At 45.7% G+C, this 20,870-nt stretch overlaps 1 protein-coding gene across 2 annotated transcripts in view; it reads left to right on the top strand.

Moving 5' to 3' along the window:
• Window positions 1–2,135: 2,135 nt before the first annotated feature.
• The window catches only part of SPATA18 (spermatogenesis associated 18), a 32,238-nt gene continuing 13,503 nt past the window's right edge, over window positions 2,136–20,870 (top strand). Inside the window, exons 1-7 of one of the 2 annotated variants that reach the window (XM_023745486.1) lie at window positions 2,136–2,494; window positions 9,817–9,922; window positions 10,035–10,150; window positions 11,526–11,632; window positions 16,300–16,395; window positions 18,002–18,340; window positions 19,871–20,290. In XM_023745486.1, coding sequence (XP_023601254.1) covers window positions 2,408–2,494; window positions 9,817–9,922; window positions 10,035–10,150; window positions 11,526–11,632; window positions 16,300–16,395; window positions 18,002–18,340; window positions 19,871–20,290 — 1,271 coding nt within the window. In that variant the 5' untranslated portion in view covers window positions 2,136–2,407. The remainder of the gene's footprint in view (window positions 2,495–9,816; window positions 9,923–10,034; window positions 10,151–11,525; window positions 11,633–16,299; window positions 16,396–18,001; window positions 18,341–19,870; window positions 20,291–20,870) is intronic. The other variant, XM_014446535.2, reaches the window with a different exon arrangement.

The raw sequence follows: 20,870 nt of genomic DNA on the forward strand, positions 1-20,870 counted from the left end.
TGTGGGGTCCCGGATTGGAGAGGGTCCAGGCTGGGCTAAGGAACCTCCCCCCGCCCCTTAACTAGGGCCTCTAGTTAAATGTAATACTGTGGCCCTAGCTGGTTTGGCTCAGTGGATAGAGCGCCAGCCTGCAGACTGACGGGTCCCAGGCTGGGACCCTTCTGGTCAAGGGCATATGCCTAGGTTGTGAACTCGATCCTCAGAAGGGGGTGTGCAGGAGGCAGCCAATCAATGATTCCCTGTCATCACTGATATTTCTATCTCTCTCTCCCTTTCTATCTGAAATCAATAAAAAAAAAATAAAAAATATAATACTGTCATCTACATTTGTAATGGTAGTGAGCACAGCATTTATGAAGCACTGACAGTACTAGTGTATGCCAAGCACTGTGCTCTGAGTCCTTGACATGAATTATTTAGTCTCATATAATTCCTTGAAGTAAGAACTATCACCCCTCCTTAAAGATGATGAAACCAAGAATTAGCAGTTGAAGTGCCCACAGCAAGGAAGAGGATTTAATCCCTAATCTGACATAATATTTCAACTTGTTTTTTATGAATATGTAAATAGGACTGTTCAAGATTCCAGTTGCCTATTAAAATGTGAAATAATTGGTTCCAAATTAAGAAATTTGTAAAGTTTTTCTCCACCCCCTTTGTCCTCCTTTATATTCTTTTCAAGGAAGAGAGCATCTAATAAATATTTAATGGGATGTTTGTGATTTTTTTCTTTAGTAATTAGTCTACAGTGATAAAATAATATGGGCTATGTACCCTTAGAGCCCTTATTTTTGGGTTCTACAGAAAATAGTAGGAACACTGGTCCCAGAAGTTAGCCTCTCATCTTTTACTAGAGAACAATAAAACCACTGTAATGAAGAGAAATAAAAATAAGAGGCGATAAAAATTCTGAATTTTATGGTACTTGGACACATACAATGCTATATAATAAAATGCTAATATGCAAATTGTCCCCTCGGGAGTTCAACTGCTCGCTATGACATGTGCTGACCACCAGGGGGCGGCATGGAATGAAGGAAGGCTCCCGCTGGCAGCTGGTAGCTGGGGGAAGGAAGGCCCCATTTGGCCCTGATCGGGACCAGGCCTAGGGAACCTACCTGGACACGAATTTTGTGCACCAGGCCTCTAGTGTTCATATAATTTCAAGTATCTGAGGAAATGGAACTGAATGAAAGTATTTAGCAAGCTGAGGCCCTGCCTCACTCCCACTGTTTTAATGAGTAGATAAGGATGATTTGCAACCAATACATCATCTGATGGCATGTAAAATAAGGGCTTCTGAAGTGCTTAACGAAGGTGGAAATGGTTTCATTTCTTAAGTAGTTCAAACTATCCACTGTGGCTCACTACATCCTTTTGAAACAGTGTCAAACCAGGTCTGAACTTTCAGAGTCTCAGTTGGAGAATTCAGAATTCAATGAAACTTTAAAGTGCCCGACGAGTCTAAAAATACACTACCAAACCTGGTCCAATCCTGAGGGATTAAATTGTGAACATCCTGGAACTAAAATCTAATGACTTGGGCACCCACCCCGTGGGCCATTGAAGAGGGAAGAATTGAAAGTTTAGTTAAAGCAAGTTTCTTCCAGGTAAGCCCTAGGTGTTACAGACGAAGAATTAAAAGCCCGAGAAGCGAAAGAATAAAGGAGGAGCCAAACGTGCTTTCCTGACCGAAAACTTCTATGGGGAAGGAACCTTTGCTTTTTCTAGACAAGAGGCCTTCAGCTGGCCCCCAGCCCTCCACCCCGCACTGCGGGCCTGTCCCGCGCCGCTGCCATCAGGACGTCTTCTTGGCGTCCTCCAGCCCCAGGCCCCACCTGGAGTCTCAGCGGCACGAGCGCCACTCGCCTTCTACCAGCAGCAACAGCAGCAGCAGCAGCAGGAGGAGGAAGAGCAACAGGATCAGCAACATTGCGCGCCTTTGGAGGGTGGAGGGGATGGGGGGATGGGGGGGGGGGGCGGAGGAAAGCAGGAGGGCTGCGGGGCGGATGTGAAGGGGAGGGCCAGTGGGGGCTGGGCGGTGGCACGGGCGTTGCCTCGGTTGCCCGGGGCGCGCGTCCCTAGCAGCCGCCGCCCACGTCAAGGTTTGTTTAATAATCGCCCGGGGATTTAAGGCCTGGGCTCGCGGCGGGCCGCGGGGGAGCCAGGAGACCGCGCCGGGCAGCGGATGAGGCGCGGAGGCTGTGGCCCAGGGCACCTCCCCCCGGCTTCCCCAAACCCTGCCCGGTCAGACCCGAGGGGGAGGATGGAAACATCGGCCGAACTCTGAGCCCCTCAGGAAGATAACACCCTTCCCGCCCAGTCGCCCTGCGGTCCAGCGGAGGCCACCGACCCTTTCCCTCCAAGTCTCCATCTCCCCGAGCCGGACCGAGCGGAAAAACCAGCGATGGCGGACACCCTGAGGAAACTGGTCTCCAACGATTTTTTACGAACCATGTACGAGAACCTGGAGCGCTGGCAGAGGGATTACAACGTGAGTCGGCGTGGGAGAGCCTGGGCTGGCTTTCCCTCCTTACACAGCCCTCTGCGGGGTGTTTTTAGGCCTGGCATCGGGGTGCCGCTTTGCAAAGCCGCCGGGATTGTGATTGCGGGAAAGGAAGGACCGGCACGTGTCTGCTGGCGGCGCCGTTTTCTTCCCGCGACGCGAGGCGGCGCTGGAGATGCGCTCCGACCCGAGTGGAGCTGTAGAGAGCGCAGCCGCTTTAGTGGTAACCAAGGACGCTGGCGGCCCTAGCAACGGCCCTAGCAACGGGAAAGGCCTGCGATCTGCCAGGGGTCTGCCGGTCAAGCCCTTCACGCTCCCTCCAGTCGCTTCCGCCAGCAATCCACCTCCCTATCGTCATTCATCTCGAATGTTTTTTGTTTGTTTGTTTGTTTGTTTGTTTGTGGGTTTTTTTTGTTTGTTTTTTACTACACTCCAACCCCTGCTTCTCAGCAAGTCTCTCACTAGGAAGATACCAGCGGTTGCATCAGAATAGATTTTTAAAAGAACACACCCAGTATTTATTATCCGGAAGTGAGTGAAAGGGTCACTTCTCAACATTGTGGGTTTCACTGGTGTGCTGGTCCGCATGGCCCATAGGCGCAGCTTCAACACCAAGGCCTGTTGCCAGGGCATCTGTAAGAGGCCAATATTCTGTCATCGGACCCAGAGCGCTCTTATAGTCTCTAACCTCCTCCCCACGCGGAGAAGATAGAACTCCAGTGCTAAATTTACTTTATATTTGGTCTGTCCGTCTTAAATAAGACAGTTCCACTCTTTTTTTTTTTAAATCTTTATTGTTCAGATTATTACATTTGTTCCTCTTTTTTCCCCCCATAACTCCCCTCCTTCCAGCTCCCACCCCACCCTCCACCCTCACTCCCCACCCACTGAGTTCATCCATAGGTGCATGATTTTTGTCCAGTCACTTCCCGCATCTCCCACACCCCTTTTCCCCCAAGAATAGTCAGTCCATTCCCTTTCTATGTCCCTGATTCATTATAGTCACCAGTTCATTCTGTACATCAGGTTATTTATTCACTTGATTCTTAGATTCATTTGTTGATAGATGCATATTTGTTGTTCATAATTTGTATCTTTACCTTTTTCTTCTTCTTCCTCTTCTTAAAGGATACCTTTCAGCATTTCATATAATACTGGTTTGGCGGTGATGAACTCCTTTAGTTTTTCCTTATCTGTGAAGCTCTTTATCTGACCTTCAATTCTGAATGATAGCTTTGCTGGATAAAGTAATCTTGGTTGTAGGTTCTTGGTATTCAGCACTTTGAATATTTCTTGCCATTCCCTTCTGGCCTGCAAAGTTTCTGTTGAGAAATCAGCTGACAGTCGTATGGGTATTCCCTTGTAGGTAATTGAGCCTCTTTCTCTTGCTGCTTTTAAGATTTTCTCTTTGTCTTTTGCTCTTGGCATTTTAATGATGATGTGTCTTGGTGTGGTCCTCTTTGGATTCCTTTTGTTTGGGGTTCTCTGCGCTTCTTGGACCTGTAAGTCCATTTCTTTCTCCAGGTGGGGGAAGTTTTCTGCCATTATTTCTTGAAATAGGTTTTCAATATCTTGCTGTCTCTCATCTTCTGGCACTCCAATGACTCTGATATTAGTCCGCTTAAAGCTGTCCCAGAGGCTCCTTACACTATCTTCACACTTTCGGATTCTTTTTTCATTTTGCTTTTCCAATTGGGTGTTTTTTGTCGAATCTTTGGTTTGATTCTTGTGCTCCTCTGGTCTGCTATTGGGTATAATATTCTTTATTTCAGTCCGTGTATGCTTACTTTCTAATTTCTTTATCGTAGCATCGAGGGTCTCATTAGTTTTCGTGAGGCTCTGCACAAATTTATGGCAAGCCCTCAAAATTGCGATTCTTAGCTCCATATCCTCCATTTCTGTCATGTTTTTTTGTCTCCGCATCTTTTATGCTTTCTTGGTGCACCCCCTTGTGGTCTCTGTGCGCAGTCTTGTTCTAGCCAAGCCTTAATTGTTGTAGTTAACACTAGAGGGATTTGACCACCAGGCCGACTGGCTGTGGAAATCAGCTGTGGGAAAACTTCAGTCCTCTGGGGAGGCGCAAAGTCCAGCCCTTGCCTGAGGCGATCGGCAAATGGCTGTGCGCAGGGTTTGGGCGGGGCGGGCTCAACAGGGCGGGGGGAGGGAGCAGCTATGGCCACTCTCAGTCCGTCCCCAGGGGCTCTGCCTCTCTGTCCCAGCAATCGCTGCAAACCTCGGAGGGGCCGTAGCCAGACAGTCCCGCTTCTCCCGTTTGAGTCTGGGTCCCTAGAGACTCGCCCGGATCTGTAGCCCAGAGTCTGAGACTCGCTCCTGATTGAAAACGACAATCGCGCCCTCAGCCGCCAGCCCGCTTTGCGCGCGCACCCTCACCACTGCACCGCCGTACCTTTAAATTTTCCACACTGCGCCTCCGCTGAGCGTCGGAATGCTGTTGTTTTTGCTTCTAGTTGAAGAGACTCTCCTCAGCCAGCCTTCCTGTGGTTCTGGTTGATGTCCGCTCCGACTTTTAGTTGTATTTTTGAAGTGGTTGTCCACGGCGGCAGTCTCCGGTGTTTACCTATGCCGCCATCTTCCTCTTCCAGTTCCACTCTTAATAGCAAGTAGAACTAACTGCGAGGCAGACAGAGCTGGGGACCCGGAATCAACACCCCTAGGTTCTGGGTCTGGTTCTGCTTGGTACTGGCTGAATGAACCTGGCTGTTTATTTAACCTCGCTGGGTCCCAGTGAAAGGGGAGAGACTGGACTAGATCACACATAAAGTTCCTTTCAGATCTCAGTTTGTTGAGTCTACATCCCCTTGTTTCTAAAATCCCACAGGAAAAATGCAACTGGCTGCCGTCCTGCGTCCCTTAGACTTTCCCACTCACCCTTTAACCAGAGCTCCCAGGGTGGGTGGGTAATCCAAGAACAACTACAGCTTTCTCCTGGGCCTTCCTTCCTAGTGTTAGTGTTTATCCCCTTTGTTCTCTTTTAAAGAACCCACACTGACGATTCCTTCTCCAAGATTGCAGGAAATTAAGGTTTACCCCTTTATCACAAAGGCCTTAGGTCTGCTCCCCGCCTCCCCCCTTTAAAAGTGCCTACTTGCTGCAAAGTCTCAGAATAATTGTTAGGCCCTATGACTGGACATCTCCATCCGAAGGTCCTGCAGACCCCCTAACCTGTCCCCCAAACAGCATCATTCCTGTACCTCTCACTTGTTTCCAAACCTCCCAACTTCCTCCTCCGGTAATGCCAGCATCAGTGGGACCTTAGTAGATCCAGATGTGATATGGGGCTCAGAAGGGCCTTTAGTGGACCCTTGGCATCTCCACCGCCCTCAACATCTATCAGCCAGATGTTAAAACTGCCTCCTGCCCTGCCAGGCAGACTCTCTAATCCAAACTCTATAGAGTCTGCTTCTGCCAGATTGATTTTTGTAAAACGCAAAGCAAATCTGACCATGTCATACTCACGCTCCTTCACTCGCCCTGTTAAATCTTTCAGGGATGGGGTGAAGTCCAGAGGCCATGTGACGAATAAAGCCTTTGCTATTTGGTCCCTGGACCCTGTATTCCACTTTCCCCTATAATGTACCTTGTTTCTTGCCCTGTTACCTGCTGTTTCTCCCCTTGAAATGCCCTAACCTCTTACCCCTCACCCATCACTAGTGTGAATTTTGCCCCTTCAGCAGCTCACTATCCACCCAGAACCCTTAATCAACTGTAAGGTAATGATCTAACCCAGATGTGTTTCCATTCTCCCTCCTGCTTCTCCAGCTGGTTAGCTCATTGACAGCAGGCAACACTTCTAAATTTTTATTTATTTTTAATATGGTGTTGTGTCCTGAGCTGCCAGCCCAAGTCCTTACATACAATAGAAACTCAATGATTTATGAATGAAGGAATTTTGAGAGTCTGTGCTTTGGAATTAGGAGATAGTATAATTAGTTCATACCTGTATTTTATTTACCTGTGTGAGTACATGTTTGGTAATGTGACCCTATTGAAACTTGAGTATCTTGGGCAATGCTTTGTGTTAGAAGTTACAGCGTGTTGTGACATGTCTTGGGAACAGGAACTGACAGTATATTCTCTTCTGTTATTTAAGTTGTGCAGACAAACATTTGGCAAACATTCCTTTGAGCACGTACTTATACCAGGCATTGGGCAAGGCAAAGGAGCATCTATAATAATAAAAGTGTATATGCTAATTAGACCGGACGTCCTTCCAGACGATCTTCCGGACGAAGCCGGAGCTGTGAGGGAAGCCCAGGTCCCGGGTGTCTGCTGGCGGCTGGAGGGAAGCCCGTGCCAGCAGCTGGGGGAAGGAAGGCTTACTCTTGCATGAATTTTGTGCATTGGGCCTCTAGTATAGTAACAATACCCTAATAATACTTTTAATTATTGTGTATCTCCTCTATTCTGCACCTAAGTTAGCTCATGAGATCAACCACCTCCTAAATACAAGCAATGGCGGCTCATATTTGAAATTTATTTTCTAGGGGAATGTGACTAATAAGTGGAGAACCAGATTTGAACCAATGTCTGCCTTATTCCTAAATCCACTGCTCCTTTCAATACCGAATGCCACTTTAAGGCACCAATTGTTGAACACTTCTGTCTCTGAGATGCTGCATATGCATTATTTTGATTTAATTCTCTTAACATTCTGCAAGGCATTATCTATTCTTATTTCTGGAGAGGAGATGGGCTCAGAGAGGCAACCTGTGCTGCATCACATAGAACTTGTGACAAGTGGCAAAGCTGAGACACTACTTCAGGTTGGCATGACCCCTGGTACGTGGCATGGTCTAGCCAGGGGGCAGAAGGCTGAAAGGGGAATTGAAGGTCAGTGTTACAAGTGCAGGGAGCTAAACAGCAAGGGCAGGGAGCTGCTGGTTCAATAAGGAAGGAATGGAGATAGCTGTGTAAGCTGTGTGCTCCAAATGTTCTAATCAAATTCAGTATTGGGCTAAGTCACTCATTCATTTATTCACTCATCCATCAAATATTGTTGGGCCCTTCGATTTGCTATGGATACGAGTGGCAATTGATACAAACACGAGACATGCAAAACCATTTAAAAAAAAAAACACATAGTCTTCTTAGGAGAAAGGGAGAGAGGATAAGACAGAGAAACAAATGGCTAAAACAGAAATAAATGCTACAACAGAGCTCGTCACCAGGTGTTATTTACCCAGCATGGAAAAGAAGCCAGCAGCTCCCCTAGTAATGATGCGTCCATTCTATCCAAACTCCTTGGAAGGCCCGCCGACCTCTCTGACCTCCTGCGGTCACCTTGATAACCTACTTTTGGTTCTCAAGGTCACCAAACTCTTTTTGTTATATGGCCTTTGCCCCTGCTGTTCCCACAACCAGAAAAACTCCTTCTCTAGCCTCTGCATTCAGGACTTAGCTCAGGGTCTCCTCATCAGAGAGGCCTTCCCTAACCACCCTTCTCATTCCCTCTTTGCCACATCATCTAGTCCTCCCTCTACTCCCAGCAATAATCACCATCTAAAAGTCAGTATCCAGGGGGCGGTGAGAGCATGAGTGGGGATGGGGGTTGGGGGGCAATGGGGGAATAAGGACACATATGTTATACCTTAATCAACAAAGAAAAAACATATAAAAACAATAAAAAAGAAAAAACATAATAAAATAAAAGTCAGTATCATTTAGTGGTTAAGAGCATGGGATCTGGAACTAGGCAGCCAAGGTTCTGACCTCAGTTCTGACATTTTATTAGCTAAGTAATCTTGGGCAAGTTATTTAACTTCTATGCATCTTGATTTTCTCATCTGAAGATGGGAATAATAACAATGGTACTTCTATCTCATAGCGTACTATTGTGGGGCTTAACTGAGCTTATATATACAAGCATGAATAATGCCTGGCACTTAGGAGGGATGTAATAAATCCAAAATGAGTGAATTGTCTATGTTCACTCATCCATCTAGTACTTACTGTGTTTGAATATATAGAGACTCTAGAATGCAGGGCTGGAAATACAACAGCGAATGATCAGGGCAGGCACAGCCTCTGTCCATAGGGCACTTCCCTGGTGATACCGATATGCATTTTTCTTGTCAACTTTTGGCTAGAAGTCATCTAAACTTTTCTTATCTATTCTAGTTTCTATCCTCCTTGTAAGGCACTTCCTGTCTCAGGATTTATAGTGCCCACTACTAGTGCCTTATAATGGCTTGAGATGACATATCAGTCTATGCATTTTTACTCCCACATGATTTGTTGGTTGCTTACAGTTATGTCCCTTCCTTTAGTATTAGACTCAATGAGAGGTTTAGCTAATGAGAAAGAGTAGCAGTTCACCAAGGAGATGACAAAAGCAGGATAATAGCGAAAAGACCTACCTCTTGGCTTCTTCATGTTCTGCTCTTACTGCTTAGATGTTCCACAGCCACTTGAACCAACCCTTTCCCCTAGTCCGCCTATTTCTTCTCACCTAGATTTCACTTCCTCTTGGAAAGAAGTCTTCTCTGACTTTCGAAGACAATGGGCTCTTGAGTAGACCTGTGTTCACCCCCATGGTAAGACTGACTATCCCACTGCAGGATAGCTGTCTATCTCTTGTCTCCCCCACTCGTCTGCAAGTGCCATATGGCCTAGCCCATCTTTTTTGTCTTATTCTCCATTATCCTCAACCCAGCAATACCTGCTTACTGTTAACAAGTAGTGTTCTTTATGTACATATGGAACTTACATAGAGGACAAGAACCAAGACAGCAGGTAAGTTAGGGAGCAATGATCTGTACTGTTATAAAAGGCTTATTCACTTTACGAAAGGACTTGTTGCAGGATTCTCTTGAGTAATGAGTCAGGGTTAATGATATTAAAATGACTCCCAAACCTCAGTGGTTTAAGACCCACAAGTACACTTTCTCAATTATGTAAGTCATTGTAAGTGTTCAATTAGCAGCTTCCCAAATCTTGTGGCTTTATCACCCGCTAAGCCTTTGGGGTCCTCTGCAATTGGCTGGCAGATGGGGCATGCAAAAAAGAAGAGAATCCCTCAAGAGGTTTTCTTCGGGGTCACACCCCAAAGTGGCACACATCTCCTTCCTTCCCATGGACCTGAACTCAGTTCCATGGCCCCACCTACAAGCTGGGGAAAGTGCTCTAGCTGTGTGCCCAGGAGGCAAGGTAACCGTGTTTTGGTGAATGCACAGCAGTGTTTGCCTCTGGGAGCATAGCTGAGCCAGGCAGCCCTGGTATAAAGTGAGGCCCTTGTCTACCTGCCATGGGGGTGAAGAATTACACTGATGTCTACTGTTTTGGCTTTGCAGACCAACTCATGTGATCAGAATCTAAGTTTTTGCCTGGAATTCATTGAACAAGTTGCCAAGATGCAGGGACAACTCTTTGGAATCCTTACTACAACAGCTCAAGAAGGTGAGAATGGCCTGTACTTTCCCATCCGGCCCCCACCCCTTTTCTGTGTGCGCTCTGACTGAGTTGGCGTGCTTGGGTTTCTCTCGCTGACCTGATTTGTGGATTCTTCTAGGAGGACGGTATGACGGTGTGGAAGTAATCAAATCACGCCTTTTGCCTTGGCTGGAGACCGCCTTTACTGCTGCTTCCTTGGGAAAACCTATTGACAGCAAGGTCCCCTCTCTGCAGGTAAGGATGCTAAAGGATTCCCCTTGATTTTCAGCACCATGGTCAGGCTCTGTGAACTCAAACATTCACACGATATGGTTTTGACCTAGAGAGGGACTCAACTCTACTTGGGGAGTTGGGACACAGGCATAAAAGGTGAGTTCCTGTTTACAGTACTTTGGGGCACATTGGATTGAATTTTCTCTTAAGACAAACCTGGATTCAAGTCTCAGCTTAGCCTACTCACTAGTGGTACGACCAGGCAAATCAATGAGCCTCAGCCTCCTCAACTACAAAAAGGGCCTGGGGAGGATCTACATCTGAGACATTGCTTGGCCCACACGAGGCATTAAATAGTAACTTTTAAATGACAAATTAGTCCTCCAGACAGGGTACCAAGGGGTTCAGGAGAGAAAGAGATGATCAGATGGGGAAAGCTCAGTATTCAGAAAGAGTGAAATACAATTAATTGGAAAATTCCAAGATAAGAAGAAAGCTCAGTTCTGGTAGACTCACAGAGGGTCTCATATTTCGTGGTTGATCTTGGTGGTTTCCAAGGACAGTGTCAGTGTCTTAACAGGGGAAGATCAGACTGGAGACAGAACGTATACCTTGCTTAAGGCATTGGCATTCCTATATTGGGGTGAGCAAAACATTAGTGACCTTGATTTTAAATGCTTACATGGATCTCCACAAAATTCTTTCCAAAATTAAAGCATGTCGAGCAGGCTGTTCTAAGCATCAGGGCCTTATGAGATAGTGGCTGAAGGATTCTTCTTTGGAGGTCACTGGACAGAATTCTTGTCCCTCTTCTATAGTCCGGGGGAGGTTGTCTAACCTTTATTTTTTAGTGTCCACATTTGCTCAATGGGGACAATGCTTTTGCTGGCCTAATAGAGTCATTGTGAGAATTAAACGCGATAAGCATGAGAAGCAACAGATAAGTGGTAAGTACAATAGTCATCAGTTGTCTTAAAGCAATTCTCCCCCCCCCTAGGGATTTTCATATACTTTTGAAATTTTTACCCCCTATGCATGTTATTCTGGGTATAGACATATAGGATGATATTTAAATGTCTGTTTTTAAAATCGAGGTATAACTTACCTACAGTGGCATCCATAGGTTGATGAATTGCGACAAATGCACATGTCCAGGTAACTCGCACTCCTATCAAGATCTAAAACATTTCCATCACTTCCCAAGCATGCCCCTCTGCCCCCAGGGCAACCACTCCTCTGACTTTTATCGTTCCAGGTTAACTTTGTCTGCCAGTGAACGGAACATACATTATACGCTCATTTGTGCTTGACTTCCTTTGTTCAGCACAATACTTGTGCAACCTGTCTCTGCTATTTCATGTACTCAGACTATTTTTTGACGTGTGTATCTTTCTAGGACACGTTTGAAAGGGAGAGACAGAAAGAGGCTCGAGATCGGGAGATGAAACAATTAGAAGTGGAGCTGAGCTCAACTCATAATCAAATCAACCAGATTCAAGACGAGTAAGAGGAATGCAAGTTATCTTTTCCCCAAAAGAGTTGCTTGTTCTTCATTTAATTTTTAAGTGTGAAAGGAGACTCATGTAAAATGTAGGCATTTGCTAATAAGTAATAAGTAATATGGTGTGTGTGTGTGTGTGTGTGTGTGTGTGTGTGTATGTGTGTGTTGGGAGTCAGTGTCTTTGAGTTTGGGGCCAGGATTTCCATATGATCCCTAAGGCCCTGGTCCCTTTGGCTCCATTCCTGGAGCCCCCTCTTTTCCATAGGCCTGTTGTCAGCCCATATGTATAAAGAGAGGAAGATTGTTATATGAAAATCTATTTTCAGGGAGGGAAATGAGAAAAGATGCAGAGGGAAAGGGTAAAGGAGGGTAAATAGAAAAATTAAGAGAAAGAGCAAAGGCAAGATGAAAGCAGGCTGCATGTATTTGTTGTACTTACTCGGTGGGTGGGACTGAGAGATCAGACTTTTTAAATGATGAATAATTCAAGATTATGGAATAACTATTTGATATCAAAAAGTATTTTAAAAAGTTAAGCAGTGTCAGGCAGCATATCAGATGCCTGGTACGTACAAAACCAGGGTAGCAAGCTCAAGGAATCACTGCAAAGAAAATTGCAAACTTTGGGTCATACTTGAGGAAGATAGACATATGTGTATGAAACTGCACTCAACACACCTAACACGAGCCCATCAAGCAATAAGGTATTTCTCCTCCCACAGCATCGTTCCATTGCTGACATGTATGGGGCAGCAGGGGATTCTGTTTCTAACTAGTTCAGGCTTGTAATGGAACAGGGTATGGTACTCTGCCTTGTTCTCTGATGAGCTTTCCTCATGGAAAACATCTCTGCTGACTTAGACAACTGCCTGATTAGAAAATACAAGTTTCTTTCTCAAAATGCATACAATAAATAAGAGTATAAAGATGAAAATCAAAAGAAAAAAAGATGAAAATCAGCTGTTATCTCATCCCTGTTAATATTTTGGTATATTTTTTCTTTGTGTGTGCTTGCATGCATCTCCACACCCCACCTCCCCCCATCCATTTTTCTAATTGGAGCCATCATCAATGAACAGTTTTATAGCTGCAACGAAGTTTACAACTGTAAGGTACAAAAAGGATAATTCCTCTGAATTTCTACAACTCATTTCAACTAATGTCAGCTGATCTGGACTGGGGCGAGGAGGATTCTTAAATGTGCCACTTCTTTTCTGGTTTATTGTAGTTCTTTTCGTGTAAATATTCAGTTAATTCCAAGTTTAGACTTTCCTTAGGCGCTGTGTTTGCTCTCTCAAGGGGTCTAATTGCCCTCCTGCTTCCTTAGACTGACATCTAGGGGTGAGGGATGCTTGCATGCCCTCCTGGGGCCGGAGGAGAGGGGCTTTGGTCGTGTTCTGCCTGCTGGGTTCTTGCCTCAGTTCCTCCTGGACACTGATGTCTTGTGCCGCTAGAGGCTGAGCTGTGGCTTGTCTGGTTAGGTCACCTGGGCCATTTACTGGCCTCTGCTGCTGATGACCAGGTCTCTCCATTTGCCTATGGTCGCTTGGGAGCTTGCTGATTCTCTCTTTTATCAGTAGCAATAGGAGTCAGGTTCCCACCTCTCTCTTGTCACTATGGCTCAGTAGTTAGCTATAAGGGGCACCACGGACTGAGAAAAAAGGACTGTATGCATTTTTAAAACTTTTTATTTGGAAGTAATTTCAAATACAGAAAATTTGAAAGAATAGCACTAGGAACACCCATATACCCTTTCACATACCTTTTCCCCTATTTGGTTGATCATGTGTGTGTTTCTCTTTATCTATGTACACGGCCCGTATCCCCCACCGTCCATTTGAAAGTTGCACACTGGAAGGTGCTTGTTGCTTTTCTCTGAACTTCCTAGTTTTGTTTTTGTTATGGATGCAGATGTGGCTCATATTCTATTTTTATTGAAGGCATTACACATGATGGAGGCTGTTCCCCACCTTCTGTGGTAGTCAGCTCTCTCCTCCTTCTCTTACTCTGCCTACCTCTGTCTCGAAAGCCAGGGTGTTACCTGTGGTGGAATGAGTGACCCACCCAAGGAGGTTCCCATGTCTGTCCTCAAGGAGACCAGTTTGGTTGTGATTCAGTTCCAAAGGTGCAGATTCCAATAGAGTGCTGAGTGCGGACAGGTCTGCCCAGGCTTGATGAACCCTAGACGCGGAAAGACTGCAATATACTAATTGATTTTCTGCCTGGACTCTGGTTAGGAGTCTTGCTTTTCTGCATTTCCTATACCCAGTCTATTAGGATAGAGTTGGATCTGCCTCCTAAGCATCCCACACACTTGTCCCTTTCTTTCTATTGCACTGCCATTGCCCTGGTTCAAGCTTCTGATACCTCTTGCCTCAACTCATTGCCTTCCAACTGGTTTCCCTGTTCCCATTCTTGCTCTATTACAAACCATTTCTCACATAGAACATATAGATGTGTTTTTACTTTATTAAGTCATCACTCTTCTTACACGCTGTGAGCAGCCTTCCCAGGGCCCTGCACGATCTGACCCCACCTCTCGCTTCACCCTCATCTCATGTCAGACTCCCCTCACCTAGTCTACTGTCCATTTCTTCTTCACTGTGAGGCCTCTGCCTGTGCTCCTTCAGAACAATGGCAGTCTTCCACGGGCCCTTTGCAAGGCTGCCTCTTGAGTATCTTCAGGCCTCAATTTAATGTGACTTTCTCAAAGTCTGCTCGTGACCACTATACAGCAAAGGGTCTTTCTTCTTCCCCTCCTTAAGTTCCCTTTCACGATGACCTAACAATAGCACTTGCCACAATTTGGAACATTTAAACACTTGTTTGCATATTTGTGATCTGATGAACTTCATATTTGTGTTGATGTTTTGACACTTTTGTATCTTTAGCAGCCAGCATTGTGCCTGGCACATAGTAAATTCTCAGTAATTTGATCAATGAATGAATAAGTCCATAATAAAAAATTTAAAAAGCTGTTCATCAGCTTAAAACAATTCTTGGCACACGAATGTTCCTCTTTTCTCTCTGTATGTCAGCCAAGGGTACCAAATTAACATGTATGTTTGCTTATATGTATATGTACTCACACATATATGCCATGTTTTGAGAGGGAAGAAAACCTACTTTATTCCTGTTCATACTCTTTCATTTCTTAGTCTATCTTGTCCTTTTAATTTTCTACAGTTTTCTCTTAATAAAATGTTTATTTTCCTCATATATACTTTTAAAAAACTATAACATATTCACATTTGAATTAGATCACAACAATTTCCTTTCAACCTCTAGTAGGCCTGGAGTCATTGCAACTATGGCTTTGTTTTAGACTTTAGACATTTTGTTCATTAATTTTCAGGGTTTTTTTTGTGTGTGTGTGTGTTTAAAATATCTACATTGTGACAGGCACTGTTTTAGGTGCTCGGGATAAAGATATGAATAAAATAAAATCTTTGCCCTCAAGTAGTTCACAGTGTGTTTGTAATGAGGTTGTAAGTGTGAGCGGGGTGTGAAAGGAGCCCCAGAGAAGGGGAGACAAACTTTTCTTGAGAGAGTTAAGGGTGGTAGAGAGCAGCACTTGAAGGATGAGGACAACGGTGAGTTTAGATACCATTCGCTCTCTCCTAGCCGCAGGACTACTGTGGTGAAAGCGACGTTCCAGGGAGGAAGGGTCAGCTAAGTCAAGAAACCTTTGCCAACCCATGTCTCTCACTGCACTGGGGCAACTTAATTGAGGACCATTGGTCTTCATCCATTGCCATCCAGTACATTCCCATTTCCTTTTAAATTTAGACAGACGTAAAGAAATAGTATAATTTACTATGACATCTACAATGGAGGGAGTCATTAAAACTAACAGTGACTGAGCTATGCAGGAAACTCGTGCTTAGTAAGTGATGGAAGTCAGAGGCAGGCAGACATGAAATAGTTGGTAGTCAAGTATAATTGTGGAGGGCTTTATAGGTGGGCAAATATTTTTTTTTATATTTAGGAAGTCGAGAAATTAAGTCAAATTCAGCTTTATAGTGCAAAGTAATCAGAATAGGTATTAGTATATTACAGAAAAATGAAGATTGTATAGAGTAAGACAATGTAGGAACTTGGTATAATTAGAGCAGTGGTCGGCAAACTGCGGCTTGCGAGCCACATGCGGCTCTTTGGCCCCATGAGTGTGGCTCTTCCACAAAATACCGACTTCTGCGCATGGGCCACGAAGTTTCAATCGCACTGTGCGTGCGTGCCCGCACGTGGCATTTTGTGGAAGAGCCACACTCAAGGGGCCAAAGAGCCACATGTGCCTCGCGAGCCGCAGTTTGCCGACCACTGAATTAGAGCAAATGAATTAGGAGGGTGAGAAGGAGGAATTGAACAAGTATTTTTGTCCTTTACATTTTAATATGAATAATTATTACATAGTCTTTTAGGGGGTAGTAGATTTATAATTTCTTTGGGTTTGACATTGAAGAAGGATGTTAGAATGCTTTTGCATATAATTGCATTATAATATTTATAATATCATCTGATTGAATGCAGATGTCTTATAATTTGATCTTGTTTATGTCAAATTTATATCATATGCCAAAAGTTCCCAAGAGAGAAGGAACCTATGCCTTGATTTAGAAAGTCTGCCAATTTTGAAAAATCTGTCTTTAGTTACTGATTTCTCTTACAGTCTGCCTGACTCTCCAAAGACTCTTGAAGCAACCAAGAACAGATCATCTATATCCCTTTTGGCTGCAGAGGAGGAAATAAATCAGCTAAAAAAGCAGTAAGGAAAAAAATAAAAAAGACAGGAGTATTGCAGCTGCTGATTAATCTTTGCATTTCGCTTTTTTGGTGTTCCATTACAATACGAAAGAATCTGTTCACAATCAAAGAGGAAAGGGAACAATATATTAGTGTTTTATATATTTTTTCAAAAACATTACCTATCTACTGGAGAGAATTTCCAAAGCACAGTGTAGTATAAAGGAAACTAAAGACCCTCTCATAATTCCAGAACCAGTTACTGTTACCATCTGACATTTCTTCCAATTCATACATTAGAAATAGAGTTAAGGCTACAAAATAAGTGTAAGTTTATAACTTTGGGCCCCAATTGTTCAGTTAACATTGTTTTTCCCTTTTACTAAACAAACAAACAAACAAACCTTCTGCAGAACTTACTTCTGAATAGGTGCATCATGTTCCATCATTTGGGTGTTTCTTTAATATCAACTATTTACTTTGATACCAATTTTCAGCATTGGAAATAACGTTGTGGTGATTTCTGTAGCAAATCTTAGTTAAAATTTTTGGGTATTCTCTAAAGATAAATTTCTAGAAGGGGAAAACAAACACTGATCATTTAAGGTTATATACCTTCCTTGATTTTCATTTTGATTTTCCCTCCATCCCAAAGAGCAAGTAAACATTGTACTGTATTAAAAATATATATTATATATATTATATAATATATATATATTTTTAATACATGAATTTATATATATATATATATATATATATATATATATATGAATACTGTTCTGTTGCTTCACACACGTTCCAATTGTTCTGATTTCTTCAGGAATACCCCTAAATTTTAGCTTGGAGTACTCTTCTATTTCCCACTTAAATCTCCCCTTTCATCACTTTAATCTCTTATTCCTATTTGATATGCCTTCTCAAATGCATTGATCAGATCATTCAGTGACTCTGTTCTTTACTGCTTCTAGCACAGCTTTGAATTCTGCTGTTGCATTTTTAGCTTCTCTACATCCTTCTCAATCTTACCCCTTACACTTCCGTCTCACACCATTGTCATTTTCATCACAGCATGTCCTCTTCGTGTGGCTTTTGCTCCCGTTTTACGATGGCCATGCCTCTTTGTCTCTTTATGAGGATGCCAATATTATTTCTGAAACTCCGTTTGTTTCTGTAATACATTATTTTCGTAGGTCCACACTTCTACCTAGTCTTGTAGATGTTGTTCAATTTCCGTTGTAGTTTCTCCCCATAGTTCATAATATTTTCGCCCAGCTTCTGGACTAGGTTTTGGAGGTCAAATGCTTCTAGAATTTTGTGCGGTTCATATCAGCCCAATCTAGAACAATATGACTATAGGGCCCACTCTGCTTTTGCTGGAGGGTCTGCATAGCTTTCTTCGGAAGTATTTTCCAATGCAAGCTGCAGAGGTGGAGTGGCCCCCTGACCCACAATCTACTCTTTGCCAATCTGTGTGTGCTCCTATGTATTTCCTTTAGAGTTGTCCAATGCAATCATGGCACACGACGTAGAGTAGCCTCTGTTTTAAGTATGCTAACTGTTGCTTATTACCTTTCCTCCCTCCCTCTCTTCTTTCTTGACTTAAAAAATAATTTTCTTTCTCTGTTCAGGCTTAAATCTCTTCAATCCCAGGAGGATTCCCGCCTCAGAGGCTCAGCGCTTAGAGCGACTGTGCAAAAGAGCTCAGAGCGAGGTGTGGAGCCCAGAGGTGTGGAGTCCAGAGGCCCGGAGAAGAGGACCTCGGAGTTGAGGCGGTCAGAGCATCGCAGCTCAGAAAAGCGCAGCGGCTTGGACAAGCGCATCTCTGGCTTGGACAAGCGTGACCGTGACCGTGACCGTGACCGTGACCGGTGTGACCCCGAAGTGATATCCGATTATGAGAAGCAGGTCCGCTCGCTGAAGGACGAGATCGCTGCTCTGACGGCCGAAAAGTCTGCCCTCCAAGAAAGGTCCGCCACATTCTCACACAGCTTCCCTCTTACGTGCCTTGTGCTAGTGAAACAACACAGTAACTATTACTGTGGTTGGGAAACCAAGCAAAGTGACTCCCTTGAACCCAGAACCCAACAATACGGGAAGCTTTGAATGGTAAATTGTCTTCCCTATCTGACCCTTCAGAGAGAGAAACTACCTCCTGGATGGCCAAATCCAGGCACTCATGGGTGTGGGGCTGATGCGGAAGCGTAAGGCATGAGGCTGAGCAATGTGAGAAACGGAAGTTCTTCGGGTGGAAACCAGAGCTGAGCGGGCCCGTAAGGCAAGAGGTGGTACCCACACTGCAAGAATGTTCCAGGATACGAGGGGCCGTTCTCTTAAGGCCCGAGAGTGCTCCCCGGGGAGGACCAGCTGTCGTTTTACTGCAGGGTGGTTCCCTTTGATGAAGGTGTAGGTGCCTGCTCCTGTGGAATCCCTTTCTACCAATGGACAGACACTAAGGCAGGCCGTTCAAACAGTGTTGAGTGAGGACAAAGCAGGGTGTTTCTCTCTGTAGTCGTTGCAATGTTCCTTGTGCTGGCTACCCCCCTCCCCTTCCCAGCCTGATAACATGCCCCGATTCAGGTTACTAAAGTCGCCCCCATGCCCGATCCCCATGTCCCTAAATGTCACCGTAGTCTTTCATGGTGGGGAAATCACTCCTTCAGTGTTGAGCTGCTGCTGGCTCATGTTGGCTCCTAAGAATATACTCTGTGCATTTCTGCCTCACTCTGAGTTTAGTGACATCACACACCTTGCCCTATAGTTTCTTCTACAAAACCTCCTTTTGGGGGGGTCCATTGCCTTTGGGCTAGCTAGTCTGGTAATTTCTATTGTACTTGGTGGCCATAAACGTTTTACTGATATGGTGCTTTCCAATTCGCCAAGTACTTCCACGTGTATTGGCTCACCTGCTCTTCCCACCCGCCTCCTCCACCCCAGCCCGCCACAGTAGGCGGAAGCTCTGCAGGGGAGAAAGGATTTCAGTCGCTCCTGCTGCTGTGACGCGGTGGGGCCGGAACTACAGCACAGATCCTTCTCATTGCTCAGTGTGCATCTCATTTTATACCATAAACTCGCCAAGGCCGGGGCACGAAGCAAAGACAACTGGCTTCTCCTTTACCTCTGGCTTCCTGGCTGTGTGACTCCAGGGCCCCCACTAACTTTCCTGAGCTTCCAGTTCCTCATCTGTAACGTGACCAACCATCAATGCTGGGCTCACGGGCTGCAGCAGGCTAAACAGGTGCTCAGAAGCGAGCGTGCTTTACCGAGCGGCCTGCGCCCTGCAAACGCGTCTTGTTTCCTGGCTGTGGTCCCATTGAGGCCGCGTGGAGACGGTGCCCGGGTCAGGCGCAGTGGGAAGGCCCCGGGGGCAGCGGCTCTCGGGCCTGCAGGGGCCCGCGGCTCCTGAGCATCCTTTGCAGTTGCTGTGGGGAGAAGCAGAATCCAGGAGGGACAGAAACGTGAATCCGAGTGTGTCCCCGCTGATTCTTGCTTCCCAACAGGTCCGCCCGGAGCCAGTCTCCCAGCCCGGTCGCTCGCAGCTGCAGCCCGGTCGCTCGCAGCCGCAGCCCAGGCGCCCGCAGCCCCAGCCGCAGCCGCAGCCCCAGTCGCAGCCGCAGTCACAGTCGCAGAGGCAGCCGCAGCGAAAGCCGCAGCCGCAGTCACAGCCGCAGCCGCAGTCGCAGAGGCAGCCGCAGCCGCAGCCCCAGCCGCAGCCGGTCGGGCAGCCCCTCCAACGCGATGGTGAAGATCAGGACGCCGTCCCCGAACCGCGCCAAGGTGTCCAGTGCGGCGCGCAAGGCCGCGCTCCTGTCCCGGTTCAGCGACGCCTACTCCCAGGCCCGCCTGGACGCGCAGTGCCTGCTGCGGCAGTGCATCGACAACGCCGAGACCGTGCAGCGCATCATCTACATCGCCACCGTGTGGGTGCGGGGGACCCCTGGGGCCGCGCGGGACAGCGGTTCGGTAAACTGAACAGCAGAGTTGAAAAGGACTTAGGTCCTGAGGTCCCCGCAAGAGGGTGGGATTTCCATGCGTTCCCGCCTCCCTTTTCTCCCTCCCTCTCTCCTTCTTTTCCTTCCTTCCTTCCTTCCTTCCTTCCTTCCTTCCTTCCTTCCTTCCTTCCTTCCTTCCTTCCTTCCTTCATTCCTCCCTACCTCCCTCCCTCCCTCCCTCCCTCCCTCTTCCCTTCCCTACCCTTCCCTTCCCTTCCCTTCCCTTCCCTTCCCTTCCCTTCCCTTCCCTTCCCTCCTTCCTCCCTCCCTCCCTCCTTCCTTCCTTCCTTCTTTCCTTCCTTCCCTGCTTCCATTGCAAGTATTTGGGATGAATCATTTTTTCACAACCAGTAACTATTCATATGAATTAATATATTGCTATTGACCAGACATCTGTTGAAGGATTTATAATTATAGGATAACCTGGAATGGTTATATACCTTAGTCGATGTGCATGGAATCTTCAAAATGGGCATGGATATACCAGTGTGTATATGATTGCTAATGG

Source organism: Myotis lucifugus, unplaced genomic scaffold (assembly GCF_000147115.1).
Source record: "Myotis lucifugus unplaced genomic scaffold, Myoluc2.0 scaffold_549, whole genome shotgun sequence".
NCBI classification, from domain to species: Eukaryota; Metazoa; Chordata; class Mammalia; order Chiroptera; family Vespertilionidae; genus Myotis; species Myotis lucifugus.